General features: G+C 36.2%; 1 protein-coding gene across 1 annotated transcript in view; it reads left to right on the forward strand.

The window, feature by feature from the left end:
- LOC120534381 (zinc finger C3H1 domain-containing protein-like) overlaps positions 1–18,039 on the forward strand; it is a 99,540-nt gene that overhangs the window by 28,426 nt on the left and 53,075 nt on the right. Inside the window, exons 11-14 of the mRNA XM_039761930.1 lie at positions 980–1,098; positions 4,939–5,088; positions 8,057–8,231; positions 12,289–12,420. Coding sequence (XP_039617864.1) covers positions 980–1,098; positions 4,939–5,088; positions 8,057–8,231; positions 12,289–12,420 — 576 coding nt within the window. The remainder of the gene's footprint in view (positions 1–979; positions 1,099–4,938; positions 5,089–8,056; positions 8,232–12,288; positions 12,421–18,039) is intronic.

Genomic DNA, 18,039 nt, shown 5'->3' on the forward strand with positions numbered 1-18,039 from the left:
GTATACCTCAACTATGAGTGACAAAATGAGAAAAAAAAATCCAGAAAATCACATTGTCTGATTTTTGAAGAATTTATTTGCAAATTATGGTGGAAAAAAGTATTTGGTTAATAACAAAATTTCATCTCAATACTTTGTTATATACTGTTTGATGGCAATGAAATCATCATTAAACTGATGTTTTATCTCACATTATAAAGCTTATGTCATCCAGTTAGCAGTGTACTTAGCTTTACTATTTTTGCATATATTAACCCTACTGTACCACTTAGTAATCAGCAATTATTTAGTTACTTGAAATAATGTTCTTCATTATTCATCACATCAGTAATATACCACTAGTTTAGCAACCTGAATAACTTTAATCCAGCTTTGTTTATGAGAGTTGGCTTATGAAAAATTTGATGACTAACTTATATATTCTAAATTGAGATGCTTTGTTCCCCTGAATATACATCTGTTTACAGAGAAGTGAAACAGTAGTAAACAATTAAGTCAATTATTTTAATTAGTCCTGCTGTTTTCCTTTTTGAAATGGATTTGTTTAACAAGTATTAAGAAAAAGGAAGCCAGATATTGATTGCACGTGAACATAATGTCCTCACCTGGTTTGTTTTGAACTGCTTTGGAATTTTTTGTTTGTTTCTTGTTTTTTTTTTTCAAGCATTGTCAAAGTTGTCACTACCTGTAATGTATATCTTTCACTGAATAATTTTTGACACTACTTTCCCAAATCATATCTCTTAAGTCATTAGAAATGTATTTAAGTATGCTAGGCAAACATTTTTGCATTATATGCAAGCACTTCGGAATAAAGTGTAGAAGTAACTTTTATGATTCAGATGTATTTGGTCCCAAGCAGCAATAGTGAACTTACAGCTAATATGTCAGTTTATCTACTACTTTGTTAAATATCATGTAGTGGTAATTTTCAGTGGATGGTAATTGTAGTTTATTCTTTTTTTTTTTTTTTTTGTAGGCTTCCAAACCAAAAGCTCCTTCCAAGTCCGAGAAAGAGAACAACCCAGTCAAGACTCCGGAGATCCTGCCTGATGACAAGAAAAATGAATACAGGTTGTTGAAAGAGGAACTTGCCAGGTAAGAATTAGTATAGTTTGGCGAAATTCTGGCTATTTTCATAGGTTCTTAAGACCTTAATAATAATAATAGAATTAGAGAAATGATAAACAGTTAAGATAGTGTTTAATCTCATGTTGTTATACTGATTGATTTTAAGTGAATTAATTACATCTTTCGAAGAAAGTAATACCCATTACCTAATTTTTGACTGTAGCCAATGGTGAAATGTTTACCTTTTGGTTTGGACTTTTATCCAGACTTGAAAAATGCTATAAATACAAATTATGGTCATAATTTTTCTGGTCCTGATTGTGGTAATTCAATACAAATACTGATGGTTTAACAAATGTATTTACAAATTAATAAATCTTATGATTTGCATAATTTCTGTGAAAGAACATTTATACTAATAGTTATGTTATACTGGCAATTGTGGCTTTTTTAATAATAAGCAATTGATCTTGTTTGAGAAGTCAAAGTTATTGTCTGCTTATTTTTATTTTTTTCATTTTTATTACTATTTAATTTAATATTGTTTCTTTGTATCAGTATACTGCTGCTGGATTATGTGAATTTCCCCTTGGGATTAATAAAGTATCTGTCTGTCTGTCAGAATTTTGAAACTTTGGACATTTCAGGGAAGTTATACAGTCAGTCATGGCCAAAATTATCAGCACCCCTGGAATTATCCCAGAAAATGCACCCTTTCTCCCAGAAAATTGTTGCAATTACAAATGTTTTAGTATACCCATGTTTGTTCCATTTATGTGCATTGGAACAACACAAAAAAACAGAGAAAAAAAGCCAAATCTGACATCCTTTCACACGAAATTCAAAAACCGGGCTGGACAACATTATTGGCACGCTCAACTTAATATTTGGTTGCATGCCCTTTGGGGAAAAATAACTGAAATCAAGCGCTTCCTGTAACCATCAACAAGCTTGTTACACCCCTCAACTGGAATTTCCAACCACTCTTCTTTTGCAAACTGCTCAAGGTCTCTCAGATTTGAAGGGCGCCTTCTCCCAACAGCAATTTTGAGATCTCTCCATAAGTGTTCAATCGGATTTAGATCTGGAGTCATTGCTGGCCACTTCAGAACTCTCCAGCGCTTTGTCTTCAACCATTTCTGGGTGCTTTTAGAGGTATTTTTGGGGTCATTGTCCTGCTGAAACACCCATCACCTCTGATGCAGGCCCAGCTTTCTGACACTGGGCCCTACATTGCGCCCCAATATCTTTTGGTAGTCTTCAGATTTCATGATGCCTTGCACACAGTCAAGGCATCCAGTGCCAGAGGCAGCAAAACATCCCCAAAACATCTTAGAACCTCCACCATGTTTGACTGTAGGTACTGTGTTCTTCTCTTCGTAGGCCTCATTCCATTTTCTGTACACAGTAGAATGATGAGCTTTACCGTAAAGCTCTACCTTGGTCTCCTCTGTCCAGAAGACGTTCGCCCAGAAGGATTTTGGCTTCCTCAAGTACATTTTGGCAAACTTCAGTCTGGTTTTTTTATGTTTCTGCGTCAGCAGTGGGATCCTCCTGGCTCTCCTGCCATAGCGTTTCATTTCGTTCAGATGTCGACGGATAGTTCGAGCTGACACTGTTGCACCCTGACTCTGCAGAACAGCTTGATTATGTTTTGAAGTTGATTGGGGCTGTTTATCCACCATTCGGACTATCCTTCATTGCATTCTTTTATCAATTTTTCTCTTCTGTCCACGTCCAGGGAGATCAGCTACAGTGCCATGTGTCGTGAACTTCTTGATTATGTTGCGCACAGTGGACAAAGATACATGAAGATCTCTGGAGATGGACTTGTAGCCTTGAGATTGTTGATGTTTTTCCACAATTTTTGTTCTCAAGTCCTCAGACAGTTCTCTGCTCTTCTTTCTGTTCTCCATGCTTAGTGTGGCACACTCAGACACACAACAGAAAGGTTGAGTCAACTTTTCTCCATTTTAACTGGTTTCAGGTGCGATTGCTATATTGCCAGCACCTATTTCTTGCCACAGGTGAGTTCAAATGAGCATCATATGCTTAAAATAAAACGATTTACCCACATTTTTGAAAAGGTGCCAATAATTTTGTCCGGCCCATTTTTGGAGTTCTGTGTGACATGTCAGATTTGCCTCTTTTTCTGATTTTTTGCGTTGTTCCAATGCACATAAAGAAAATAAACTTGTATACCAAAACATTTAAAATTGCAACAATTTTCTGGGAGAAATGGTGCATTTTATGGGAAAATTCCAGGGGTGTCAATATTTTCTGCCATGATTGTAGATTTAGGCTTCTTTTCCCATTCTAAAAGTTTCAACTAAGCTTGACTAGGTCTTGTATTTAATTGTTGTGTTTCACAACCTTAGTTTATAGAAGGTATGTAGCATTGTTGTAGAAAACAACCAAGCATATATGCAGAGCTGGTTGATTAGATGCCTTTTAAAATGCAATTTTTAAATCGTCTCAAACAAAATAGTCACTACTGAGAAGATTTAACCACCAAGATTTTGATTTGTGGACATTAGTGGCCTTTTTGTTGCGATTGGTACTCAGAAAAAAAAAGGTTTGAAGGTCTAGTTTGGTCAGCAAAGCAAATTTGCCATTGTCACCTCATATAAAAGTGCACGGGAGTCTTCTTATTTGGGTTTCAAATATTTGGATGGCTGTTCCAATACTGGTGTTATGAAAATGATGCCTAGTTTCTCTACAGTCACCACTAAAATAAGCACAGGTTGCAAGATGCTAATGTTAGTTATGAAAGCACCTGACCACCTGTTTTCACATTTATGAAGTTATCTTTCACACCATTACTTGTGAGCTTGCAGTCAAATGTGCTGCTCTTATCCCCAGAAATGTGTCCAGAATGGATCAGTTCACCCCTATTCTGGGCTCATATGTACTATTATTGGGGCCCTCCTGAGTAAATCACAAGAGTGCTTCCTCATGGCAAGAACATTTAATCACCAATGTCGGTGCAAGTATTTGCATCAGCCCTTCTGAAGAAGGGGCCCGAGTTGCCTCGAAAGCTTGCATATTGTAATTTTTTTGTGTTAACCAATAAAATGTGTCATTTTACTTTAATTTTCACTACTTACATAATGGCTAACACAGTACAATACCCTAGTACTAAATCAGTCCTAAACAAATTGGAAGCAATTCCAAGAAGAAGAAAGATTTAGACAATTTATTTACTTAGGTAGACTTTATACGCAGAATTTCAGGTTCATATTTCATCTATATACTCAACTCTTAAGTAGAGCTACCTTCCTAATTTTATTCCTTGTTCAACCAGTCTTGCTCTGTTTGACCTAAACTTACAGCAAAGAGCTATTGTACACAGTCTTTAGCCAAAGTGCACTTTTTTATTGTAATGTTCCAGTTTCTTAGACATTAAACTCTGGCTAAATATATTGTCAAGGGTAACCAGATCAAGTGTGTGTTACCTTGGGGCCTTGTCTAATTTACATAAATACTACTTTTTACATCAAATTTATTGTAAGTGAGTTTTCATTTTATCAACTTAGACAAACATAATTGAAGTTTTTACTAATGACCTCCATTATTCTTAAGGGCTTTTCAAAGGAAATTGAAAATGGAGATCTTTGCTAATTAGCATAAAGGCAGTTATAGAATAAGATTGCGTGTTTGATTTGTTTTAAGTAATCTTCTAAAAATAATTAAAGGAGTGTTTTATTTCTTAAATGTTAATGTATGTGAGACTGATGGCTTGATGTATTGCAAGATTATATATTGAGCAGTTGTCTTTTAGATTTCTGGTCCAGAAACTATTAGGATTTAAGTTATTTATTGTCTAATTTTCTGTTACTATCTTTTATTTTGTCCCAACTTTCAAAGTCGAGAGAAACAACGTGTATTGAAATCAGAGCAGTCTAAAGGTATTTCATCACCTGCAAGTTCAGATGCAGAAGCAGAAATGGTTGGACGCAGAGTGGCGTTTGCTAGCAAGTATGTAGCTGAAGTTCAGAGCAAGTTGGAAAAACACAGGTAAGTGTATACTTTGGATTATGTGGCATCTCAGTAACTGAGTGGATATCATACATTTCTTTATCTATCTGTTGAATGCTATTGTAACAGGTACAATATGTCTATTATACATAATAATTAAAAAAAATTATTTCTTTTGTTTTTTGTATAATATGGTCAAAAGCTAACTTTTTTCTAGGCATCTAGCCCTGTTTGTCTTTGAGCGTGATAACTGATTTAGGGCTCGTATGGAATCAGTTTTATTTTTCCTTGATTTGAATTTTGTTTTTTTATTTATTTTTATTTTTTTACTTTAAGTAGCTACAGCTGCAACAAAACAAACAATAATGGAATGGCACTTTACATTCCTTTTTAATGAAATGGCACACTAGCACAACTGAACCTTATTTTGCAGTTCCACTCATCAGGTAGGAGCCCAGATTCTCCATGATGCTGTATGCCGAGATTGCAGGAGGACAGTTAGTGCCCTCCAGAATTGTAAGAGCTGTTACTAGTTTGATGCATCCTTCTGAGACGAAGGTTAACTTCACTTTTATGGTCTAAGATAATTGATACAGCCTGAGGTGGTGTGTTCTTGGCCAGAAAGAACTTTTTATATTTGTAGAGGTGAATATGTTCAGCGAGGTACCCTACTGATTCAAACCAGCTATTCCACCTGGTGTTTCCTGCCTTGGAGGTTCTTGAAGGCAGACTTTATCCACATTACTAGGGATGCAGCCTCACTAAAGTATTTACAGTGCTGCCAGGTGACTCCCACCAAACTGATGACATGACACAAGCAGGTTGAATGTGCACTGTTTGGCATAACCCCTTTTAAATCTTTCTGGTATGCTTTCAGACAGTATGATGCATTGTTTGTAGCCACTGCTAAAATGTCATTAAGATTCAGCTGGTGGTTGTGAAGTTGCAGCTCTCCATAACGATAACATCTGTCAAAAAGTACTGGTCCTTCAGTACCTGTAATTGTAATTATGTAAATAATTTCTAATGATTCTCAAACCTTAAATGTTTACAGATTGAAAACGTGCATCATTACATCTGTTGCTTCAACTATTGCATATCTTAATATAATTAATTACAAAGCAAAAGCAAACAAATCTACAAGACATTAAATCTGGGAATTAAACAGAAAAAGCAAACAGAGACTCACTTTTAAGGGCTTGTTGCATCTGAGGAGAAGCCTGCTCTTCTGCCCATGTTTGTAGGTGCCGAGTTTATAACAAAAGAGTCAAATGTGGACATTGCATGCCTCGTCACCATGAGGCAAAACATTTATTACATTTTATTAAATCCAGAAACCTCTTTGTTAATCTTTAAAAGGGAACCCATTAACAACCAGTGCCGTTCACTAATAACATTTTTCTACGGGAAAGACTGTTAATACCGGTTAAATATAATTTCATGTACAAGTAGAACTGCCTATATAAAATAATTACCATACAGCCAAATATTCACTCACCTGTCACTGTGTTGTGACCTATGTGGTCTCGGCCATCAGTGGATTCATCAACTACAACGTACATTTTTTTGCCACAAATCTTTCGAAGAACGGTGCCCATATTTTGTTCAGATAAACAGGGCAAATGAGTTTGATGAAGACTGTTCATTTTCTGTTAGCGCACCACCTTCTTTACAATGCTTAATAAAGAAGGACGCATCTTCGTCATTTTTTCTAGCAATATGTCTGACTCACATGGCCATAAAATCCTCCACAAATTGGCTTCTTGCATCTGAAGATTTTGTTATTTCCTCTATTACCTGAATGGGGACACTTTTTGATCTTAATTTCTGCTTGTTTTTGAGATGGGTTTTAGATTTGACGTGGTCATTGCAAGTATCTTTTCGTGTCCAGTCTATGGCATGCTGGCAAAATTTCCAGAAACGTTGTTGCCCAGATTCGTAAAAGTTCCCATGATATTGTTGTGCTATCAATTTTACAGTTAAGTTTGTGTTTCTTAGCTTTTTGTATGTAGCTAGGGTATCTGGTGCTACTTGCTTCATGACTGTCTTCTGCAGGTAGCTAATTAATGTGCCTTTAACAAGAAAGGATACAAGAAACGCGTGCAGAAACAGATAGAGGCACAACTGAATTTCTATGAAGAATTGCATTTGCTTGAAAAACAAGAAGTTAGAAAATAGTATGTGAATGATATAACTACAGATTATTCTATTGTTTAACTTATTGAGATGTTTTGTAACAGTCACCCCCTCAGTCTCTAAATTCCGCACATTTCCGTTTTTAAATCTAAAATCAGTTTTATGTGTTAATTCCTTGATTCTGTCTGTTTTCCGCATCACTGAAATCATAGGGCCCTACTAATTAGAATTACAAAATCAATTCTCCACTGTAGTCTTCATCTGTTTAAGTAATTCTGGGTATTCTTACTCTTGAATGCCTTCTATGGAATCTGGTACAAATGACTATGTACTGTGGTTACAGACAGCGTGCCAATCTATCTGAGAATTCCTTAATTGAAGTTAATTAACATTTCAGAGATGGTAAGAAACTGAAGTGTCTAAGGAAAGTCTCCCAAGGAGAATGGGCAAAGTCTTACTAGATGATGCCCTAGTTAGGATTTTAATCCTGCTATGAGACAGCAGTGTCTGACCAAGCAAACTGCCCATAATTTGTACAAACATTTTTTTTCTAGTAGTGTTGTAAAATTCAGCTGCATTTGGTCTGGAAATAAATAGGCATTTTGAAACATTTGTTGCTGATATTGTATAAGATTGCACAACAAATTTATATGCATTGCTTTACTTTTTTGCAACAGCCCAAAAAAATATTTTGGAAGCCAGATAAATCCGAAATTTAACTGTGTTGTACATGTACTGTATGTGTTAAATTGCAAGATAGTTAAAATCTAAATCACAAATTTTGTTCCAGGCCATTCATGTTTTTAAAATGCTATATATGCACATCCTAAAACATCAAATTAAATATCTATTGTGCTTGTTTAAATTCTAGGAGTCTGTTACTAAAAGATGAATTAGTTCTTAAGAATCTGATTCAGCAGGAGCTGAAGAAAAAGGAGTCACTTAAAGTATCTGAGTCTAAATCAGCCAAGCTGAAGGAGCAATTGCTAGCAAATGAAAAGATTGTCAATGCAAATAGAATATTTTTAAAGAAGCTTCAAGAACAGGTTTGTACCATTATATTTAAAGCACTTCACTTTATTCTTACTATCTGTCCAAGAGTGCTAAATTTAGTATTAAACAGCATTTTAATCCACAAAATGTTTAAAACAAAAGTATGCGAAACAGTGCTTAAGTTTAAGTGAGGCAAGTTCCGCTACATGGCAAAACACAAAAGGGAAGTAAATTTGGCACAGAATGGTATTCAGCTTCAGTCAGCTAGCTTACCCATCTATATACAGTATATCTTTCCACTGCAAAGATTATCCAGTTATATGTCAAATGATGGAACAGGTCCAACTTGGGCATCACACTGTTTTGCCTCTCTTCATTCTGTGAATCAGTATGCAATAACTAACAAAGTATTTTTTCTTAAAACATAAGTGATGGCTAAGAGTTTGAGATAAAATAAAGATGTAGTTAAAACAGTCAAGGCATTGGAGTGTGGGGTAGGTGGGTGGTTTAAGTGATTCTCTACACACACAGTGTGATTCTTGTAGTCTCTGCTGATTTACAAACATTATACACTTCTACAAGCTTAAATTATTTCATTCTTTTTTGATTTTGTCTTTTTATGTACTGCTGTTTAATTATGGAATGCAAAGAAGCATGCGGCTTATGAACCGTTATCATTTTGGAGTTGGTTTGGGTAATCGAGACTGAGTGAGGTTGCTTACCTGCAATTATTGGATATGTTTAGTGTCTGAAGATTAGAGAAGTTTTGCAAGCAATGAGAAAAGAATACAAAATTCAGTTTGGACGTGGATAGCACTGTAACCTCTTTTAATAGTTATACAGTATGCTCAATATGAACATTAAGCACTTGGGAGTATATCCATTCTGCGCAATTATCTCCTAACTTCACACATCAGTCAGCTGTTTCATTTCTAGTTAGTAGCAGTTAGCACCAAACTCAGTCAGGAATGACTATACTTCATTATTCTAATATTGTTTCTATTGTTCTGTCTGCACAAGAAAAGGTTAAAAGTGCAGGTTCTGAGTACAGTATCCTCTCAGCTTGAGGAGGATTCTTGGATACCGGCTACAAAAATATTTACAAATCTGTGTCACCAGCATCTGCATGTTTTTGTTATTGATTATACTGAGCCTCTAAGTAAGACACTTTGCCTGAGATGGTGTTGAAATTTAAGGAGATTCATGTTACTGGTGTTGAAGGCTTTTCATGTCACACTTAACCTGTGTTTATTATTTTTGTGATCTGAACAAAGAAAAGTAAACCTTTGTAAATCTCCAAAGAACAATAAATAGATAAAACAGTAGCCGGCCCCTCACGGCTCAGCACCTCACATCCATTTCTGTCAGCAGGATGTTAATATAGTAGTTCTTCCAGATCTGTCAGATAGTTAAATGGAATTTGGATTTCATAACTGACTTCTCTCCCTGCACTTGCGTATATAACAATAAACTCCACACTGAAATAAACAACAAATAAACATGGTTTCTGTATAGCCACATGTAGGAACATAACCCTACCATTAGACCAAAGTTAGTAGACTAAAGAGTTGATGTTTCCACATTGTTGGTCAGGCCACCCAACTTCACATCAGCTACATTGCAGCATTAGAGGCTAATGAACAACAGCAGCAGCAGGAGGAGGAGACGGATGAACAGTTCTGAAACAGTTGGAGAAATGCACCATGTGCATGTATAGAACAATATTGACAGTATGACTCAGTAGCCTCATAGAGCAAAATGTTTGTGGTGGAACATTTACTGTAGATAATGAACATAATTGAACAACTTGGGTCCTTGAAGTGTAGTGTTTTTCACTTTTTTCATAAGGTATTTCAAGATATATTGGTGCAGGATGAGAGGTCATTGAGCTGTACAAGTAAAGGTTGTATATACTTTGTCTTCAGACAGCTGAATGTGTATGGCACAAAGTAAATGAAAAAAACTTGAAAGTGAATGAAAGGAAAAAGAACAAGATAAAATTTTACATGTGTTACTTCTGCTAAAGGAAGAAAGGAGGATGATAAATAGAAAACTTGGATCTGCAGCCGAGATTCACCAGTGCTGTAGTCAGAGATGCAGTCAACATAGGTCTGCATTTCTTCCTGCAAAATGTTGACAATCCTGGGAGATACACAAAGATTCTGTTTGTGGACTTCAGCTCTGCATTCAGTACAATAATCTTGGAACTCCTCCACTTGAAACTCACCCAGCTTTCTGCCCCTGCCTCTCCACCTATCAGTGGAGCACCATAGAAAATAGATGAAACTTGGGAAACTCATATCTAGCTATTGGACGATCAACACAGACGCTCCCCAAGGATGTGTGCTCCCTCTACTGCTCTTCTCCCTTTACACTAATGACTACACTACTGAGTTTGATAGAGTGGTCTTTATCTGTCTATATACGATATCTATATGCAGACGACACAACCATAATTGGGCTCATTGGGAATGGTGACAAGTCTGAATGCAGATGGGAGGTCGAGCAGCTGTTATGTAATCATAACAATCTGAAACTAAACCCACTTAAAACAGTGGAAATGATAGTGGACTTTAGGAGAGGTCCCACACTATTAACCCCCTCCTCTCCATGCTTAATACTGCTGTGACAGTTGTGGAAACCTTCACGTTTCTGGGATCCATAATCTTCCGGGACTTAAAATGGGAGTCCAGTGTAGGATCCATCATAAAAAAGGGTAAACAGTGTATGGACTTCTTGCAACAGCTGAGGAAATTGAACTTTCCACAGGAGCTGCTGATTCAGTTCAGTTCAGTCATTGAGTTTGTTACCAGCTCATCCATAACAGTTGTGGTTTGGATCAGGGACTAAACATGATAAAAACAGGCTACAACAAATAGTCAGGTCTGCTGAAAATATCAGTTGTGCTAGTCTACCCACACTACAGAACCTGTATTATTTCAGAATCATGAAATGGGATTAATATACGCCCAAATAAGCAGTTGTTATAACAGTTTTTTCCTCACAGGCCATCAAGCTTACAAGTGCTTAATTCAGTTTAATCAGGCTTGGTGCCTCACCCCCAACTCCTCCAGGTCTTACAATGCTGTTTAAATATTGTTAATACTTGTTGTTTTTTCAGTGTTTATATCACAATATATATTTACTTTCTCCATGTTTTTTTTTTATCTGAGACAATTAGTAGTTGTGTGAATGTTGATTGTGTAACTTGTACTTACAAAGTTAGCAAAACCATGGTTAAATTCTTTGTAGATAGATAGATAGATACTTTGCATACTTGGGCAATACATATGATTCTGATGATACCCCCAAAAGTACTAATACCCAATCCCTAGTGGTTTGTTGTATAACTGTACCAATTCAGAAGAGTGTCCAGGCATCTTACCCAGATACCATATTCAAATTGAAATCATAGCTATATAGTTGAATTTTTCTTTTTGTGGTTAGGTGTAAGAAAGAAAGGCAGTTGGGAGACACACATTTAATTTAATTCAATAGGCACGATAGAGGTCATTTATCAGGAGGGTCAATTCTCCTCCAGAGAGCACACCCAATGTCATGTCTATTACAGATATTCCCTCCCTACCCAACATCTGACCCGTGTTGATTTAGGGTGGCATTTTTAATAGAAGGTCTTTTGGAATTCTAGATCTTGTTTGAAGTTAGTATTTTACTGTGTGGAATGAGATGCATGGACCTGGAAAAATTAGGGTATTATATTTATTATAATTGCAACTAGATGAGTGTAGTAAGATATTACCGATCATGCATATCACTGGTTGTAATATTGGTGGTAATAGTGATGAGTTTAATTTCATCAACATAATTTGAAGTTTAAGTAAATTGAAAAGTTGAAGATACAATAAATGTACTTTCTTGTTTCCATGTTATCACTTTACACAGGTTTTTATGCTACCCCATTGGTATAAACATGTTGTGTTATATTCAGTGTGTTGCTCATTTCATCCTGCTAGCCATTATAAAGCACTTCCACTTGAACTGTAGAAATCAGAGCTAGAGATTAGGTATTTATAGACAAAACGTAGCATCTAAAAAGCACTGTATTATTTTGTAGAATTGATGTTTTCTTTTTACTTTCTCCTGTTCTAGATCCAAAAAGTGCAGCATAGAGTATCGGTAAAGAAAAATCACGCTGTAAAACTGGCAAAGGACCTTGCTCAGGCTAAAGTAGCAGCTGGGCAAAAGCAAGGAAAACGTAAAAATGAAATTAATTCCATTTCGGTGAGTTTATTTTCATTTAAGCTGTACATATAGTGTTTTTATTGGTGAGACTTTACAGTAAAGTTTGCATAAATATTTTCTCTGTTCACCTCAAAACTGAAGTTAGTTGTCCTGTATTTTGCAGTAACTTACAGACTAAGAGAATCTTATGAACTTGATATACAGTCTTCAATCCAGACAGCAGCAAAAATTGTAAAATATTCCTTTTCCTCAAAAGAAGAAAAAAAATAATTATAATGATTTTGTCAAAAGTTTTGTGATTTGGAGCGAGGTGCAGCCAAAACAATGAGAAGTGTTTCAAAAGACCTGTACTTCAGCATTAACACTCCAAGTTTTAAAGGTGTTTCGAATCAGTGAATGGCTGAGATTCAGGGCTGTATAGTTCCATAACTTTTTATGAGCACTTGTACTCCCAAGTTAAAAATATAGGGGCATAGCCAAAATGCAGTTAATTGTTTTACTGTAATGTGAATGGATCACAGAATTTTAAATATTCTGTACCAATGTTCAAGTTATCATAAGAAACTGATTTAAGAAATTAATACAATTAAACAGAATTCAGAAAGAATTGCATAACAGCTTATAGTAAGTACAGAAGAAAGGGCAGCAAGCACTAGACATACCAATGTATAGAACATTTTTCCTAGTTTATTTTCTGGGCTCTTGACACGTTACCCAAAAGAGCAATGGCACCAAATTTTAACATAGTCATGTGAAAAAGTAAGTACACCCCATTGAAATTTTATTTCAAAATATTTGAACAGGCAAAGAATATATCTTTCTAGAAATAGTGCCTACAGATAAAGCTGGCATACTTCAATAAACACAATAGGATAATTAGCATTTTCAATCATGTATTCAACAATAATGTCAATGGATGAAATGGTGTCTGCTGGGGAAAGAAAGTTCACCCATAGCTTCAGAAGCTGGTATTGCAAAAGTAATGTCTTGTAGGCTTTTTGCATAACTGCCAACCAGTCTCGGATATCAACTGGGTGAAATTTTTGACCACTCCTCCATGCAAAATTCCTTCAGTTGCAAGAACTTTTGTGAGGTTTCTTGCATGTACTGCCTATTTCAAACTGCCCAAACCAACAACATTTCAGTAGGATTCATATTAGGACTTTGACTTGGCCAATCCATAACCCTCCCATTTTTGTTTATGAGCCATTCTTTGGTGGATTTGCTAGTGTGCTTTGGAGTGAAACCTTGGGGCTTGGTGGCAGAATTGGCACTCCAGCTACTGTTTTAACAAAAAACAAAAAAAAACTTGCAATTTTTTTCAGTGTGGTGCTGATGTGTCACCTACTGCACTTGAGTCCCCATCCTGTTAGTTTGTCATCTGGTTCGTGCGGCAATGTGTTTTCCCAGCACCTCTCTTTCTCTCTCTCTCTACGCAGATCATTAACATGTTGAAAGGTCCATTTCTGGTTCAACTTCCACTTCCCGGCAAATCGCCTGACATGTCTTTTTTTAGCAGTCTTTGATATGATACAGAAAGCTGCCCAAGCCACAAGGTAGCAAAGATTCCCCAAACCATAACATTTACACTTCCTTGCTTCACGTTTAGTATGAGGATCTCATCCTGAAATATTGTCTTTGCTTTGCACCACACAGGTCTACTGTTACCGAGGTTAAACAACTTAACTTTGATTCATCTGTCCAGAAAGTGTGGTATTTGTCTATATGTTCAGTGGCAATATATAGTCTTGCTGTAACACTCCTTTTGGACAGCGAATGCTTTTTTTTCGGACACACCTTGAATGCAGATCAATTTTGCACAATCTCCGATGCATGCATTTTGGCACTAACTGTTACAAGAGTTACCTGCAGATCCTGCCATAGATTTTATTTAAGACTAGGGGGCTTCGCACACCAACCCGTGTTTGGTTAATCGGATATACAATTAAAATTTTTTTTCTTTGGAATTGTTTCAATTTCGTTATTTGCACTTTTGCTTAAAAGCTTCATTAAAAATAATATTTTTTGGAGACACACTGTGACAACGCAACGTATAACTGCCTGTGAGTAAATATTGTTTCTGTTTCTCTAATAAATAATCCGACTTTTTCTAATGTTTGTCCCTGTGACTTGATTGTCATAGCAAAAGCTATTCTCACGGTAAACATTTTAATACGAATGGTATATCGTAATCTCCTTTGATGTGTAATTATATTCTCGGAATATATATTTTACCTTTCTTTTTGCCTGTTAATTTGCATCGCTTCTCCTTTATCATAAATATACACCTGACCGAATTGTGTATTCTTTGAAATTCAACTTGTCGTTGCTTTAACTGTTGCTGGCTCACAGATTCTCATAGCGTATGGTCTATTATTGTGTAAATCCATGCTTTGTGCATTGAATGATGCAAATGCAAAATGACATTTTTTTACACTTTGCCTTTTATTTCTGACCCCGATTTGTCCTGCTATTTTTTCAATTGCACCTGGTTCTGATGATCAATCACCTTTTGTTTTTCAGTAATGCAATCTTTTCTATCTTTTCTTTGATGCTGTACCGACTGACATGATAGAGTGTCACAAAAGTTTTACTTGAACAGAACAATCTCTGACTTCGTAACCCCAAAGACAACTTTCTAGCACCCTCGCCCCCTGTGCCTGCATCAATCAATATCCCGCTATCAGCCTTCTGTGCTGTACTCCGCCCTCCCTCAATCGGACCGAACAGTCACTTAAAACCAAAAAGGCCTCAACCTGACTGGGATGCTACAATACTTTCTAATTTTACTGCTTTCATATTCTGTACCTTTTTCTGCATGTGTATTGTGCCATCGTTTGTTTGAGCCTTTTGAATTCCACTGCTTTCATAATCTCTTATCTGCCTTTTTTCTCTCCAACGCCTTTGGGTCTCTATTCTCCGTATTGTCCTTATACGCTTTATATGTGTTGAGAGCACATGATCTGTGTGCACTACGTGCTTTTACTGTGACTGACTGTTTTTTGATGGGTGTGCTCTTATATGATATCTTTTATAAGTAGGGCGTGTCTTTCAAGAATCTCATGTTCCATGTACCTGCGAGACAGCCCTGGGACAAACTCTTGGCACCAAGTCTCATGTTTACGGTCCCCGCGAGACGCTCTGTGGCAAGGCTGTTTTGTCTCACAGGTCTTTTAAATGTCTACCGAGAACTTCTAGAAGATCACATATCGTCGCCTTGCTTTTGCTTTCCAGTATTTTTTTTTATAATAGAGAGATTTCCTTTAGTATCCAGTGGTCAACTCTTAGGCTGAATTTGCTAGGCTAGCCAATCCTGGACAAATTAACCCTCATTTGAAACCTGTGCCACTTGTAGATGGTTTTCCTTACAGTAGAAAGATTGATGCTGAGTGATTTGATGTTTTTAAATCCTTTGCCAGACACGTAGATGTCCACCGCTTTCTTTCTGACCGCGTTACATAGTTCTTGATTTTTGTCTTGATGACACCACCACTGTCATAGCTAAGAAAACACCAGACCTTGGATATATGTTGTTTAAACAAGGTAGATTCCACATGCATTTTCCCCAAAAAGGTTCTAATCAGTGGAACCTAGTCTGGAACACCTGATTCTAATCTTGTGTATTTGATGTGGCCATAAATGTAGGGAGTACTTATCCCATGTGACAAGTCTTGATTATTGCTAATTTAGATTATGAGAATGAATATACCACGTTATATGTGTAGCTTGTCACTTTTACATCACCTTTATCTATAAGCATTGTTTGCATGAAGATCTAATATTTGCCTTTTTGAACATGTTGATGGATTGAACATTGTCATCGGGTGTACTTTTTCTGATGTCTGAAAAGCAATTCTAAATTCTTTTGGCCCTTGAATATTGGGAACACTCAAAATTAATAGACTACAAAGAACAATCTTTAGAAAGTAGGAAATTCCCTCAGGGACCACTCATTTCATACTCATTTACTGTGTCATAGGTACAAGCTCACCCATTATAATTCCCTGTACAACAGTGAGTTTACTCTGTTGATTATTATTATTATTATAATTTATTTATCTTCTGAAATACTTGGTTGAAGAAATGTGGCTCTCTGCACACTTGTTGAGATAAAAAAATATTCTAGGTACAGTTTTTCTAAGCTGATTCAGATTTGGTCATTTTTGGTAGACATTGCTTTCAGTAGAGTTTTTGATGTCATTCTGCACTGAGGATGCAATGCAACACTTGTTTTTTTGTCAAGGGTCTGTTTGGTTGTGACCTTTATTTGCCTATATTTAGCGGACTGTATCTTCTATGATAACCATATTTTGGTCTTCAATAAAGAGGACAGTGTGGTGATGAGAGATTGGTGGCATGTATTCTCTAAACTCCCAAAGTAATGAATGTTTGCTACTTTTTCTAATCAAAAAGTTGATTTTATTAATTTATTGTTTTGTGTTTGCTATTTCATATCCATAATGGTTCAAAAAGAAATAAAATAGCCCTTGTTTACTCTTTTTTTTTTTTTCTTTTTAAAAACAACAGAAGTCTTAATGTCTGGGAGAAAAATGAAGGCTGTGCATTCATCATCGTGTAGGATACCTCAGTGGTTGCAAAAAGATCAGTTTTAATGAAACATTTTGAAACATAAGAAAACCAGTTAAACATTATTTCTCATGGCTATAAAGACCACCACACACACACAGTCTGACTGCTGTGCACACAAATTGGCATGTGCAGTCCATCAATGGTTAACTACTGTGACGCTTAACCATATGAAATGCCAAAACACTCTCTAGAGCAGTTGCAGCACCTTCTCTTTTTCCTGGTCTGTAACTTTGCTACCGAGTTCTCTGCCTTAACAGTAGTTTTTTGGTTTGCAGTGTGAACATGTGTTTCCAAGTTGCCAGCAACTTTGTTTGGTACTGATACGTATATGCCAGCTATGCTGAAAATTGTTGTTGGGTTGGGGTTCTCAGCTTCGTTAGATTCAATTGAGGATTTGCTGTCATGTGTTGATGGGTGTTTAGACAGAGAGAGACAGGCGCGCGCGTGCATTGTTGCAATGTTACTTTTCTTGGTTGTTTATTAAGTTACGGATTTTTCAAATGTTCATTTTTTTTCCCTCTGCTTAAAACTTGCGCTATAGTGCGAACTTTTGCAGTATTACTTTTCTCTGTTGTTCAAGATTTTCTCAGTGTTATTCAGTGTTTTTACATTTAGTTTACTATTATGCTGTGCATTCTATGGTATAATTAACTATATTTGTTCTTAAAAACTTAAAAAAAAGTATATATATACATACAGTTCATACAGTCTGGAACAGATTTATTGTATTTACATACAATCCTATGGGGGAAATTACTTTGGTTCACGACCGAATCGGGTTTCGACCAGGGTTTTGGAATGAATTATGGTCGTGAACCGAGGTTCCACTGTATTACTCTCAGAAAAAATTACAAGCATTTTACGAAAATACAAACCAGTATTACTGCGAGAGAAAATTAAAGGCATACAATACAGGGATGCATATTACAGCCACATACAAGGTCCCTTGCCATTTAATATAGCAGGGGTGTCAAACTCAATTGCACAGGGGGCCAAAATCCAAAACACACTTTAGGTTGCGGGCCGAACAGGATAAACATTTATTGAACACAATAAAACTAAACATTT

This window comes from Polypterus senegalus, chromosome 8, assembly GCF_016835505.1.
Source record: "Polypterus senegalus isolate Bchr_013 chromosome 8, ASM1683550v1, whole genome shotgun sequence".
NCBI classification, from domain to species: Eukaryota; Metazoa; Chordata; class Cladistia; order Polypteriformes; family Polypteridae; genus Polypterus; species Polypterus senegalus.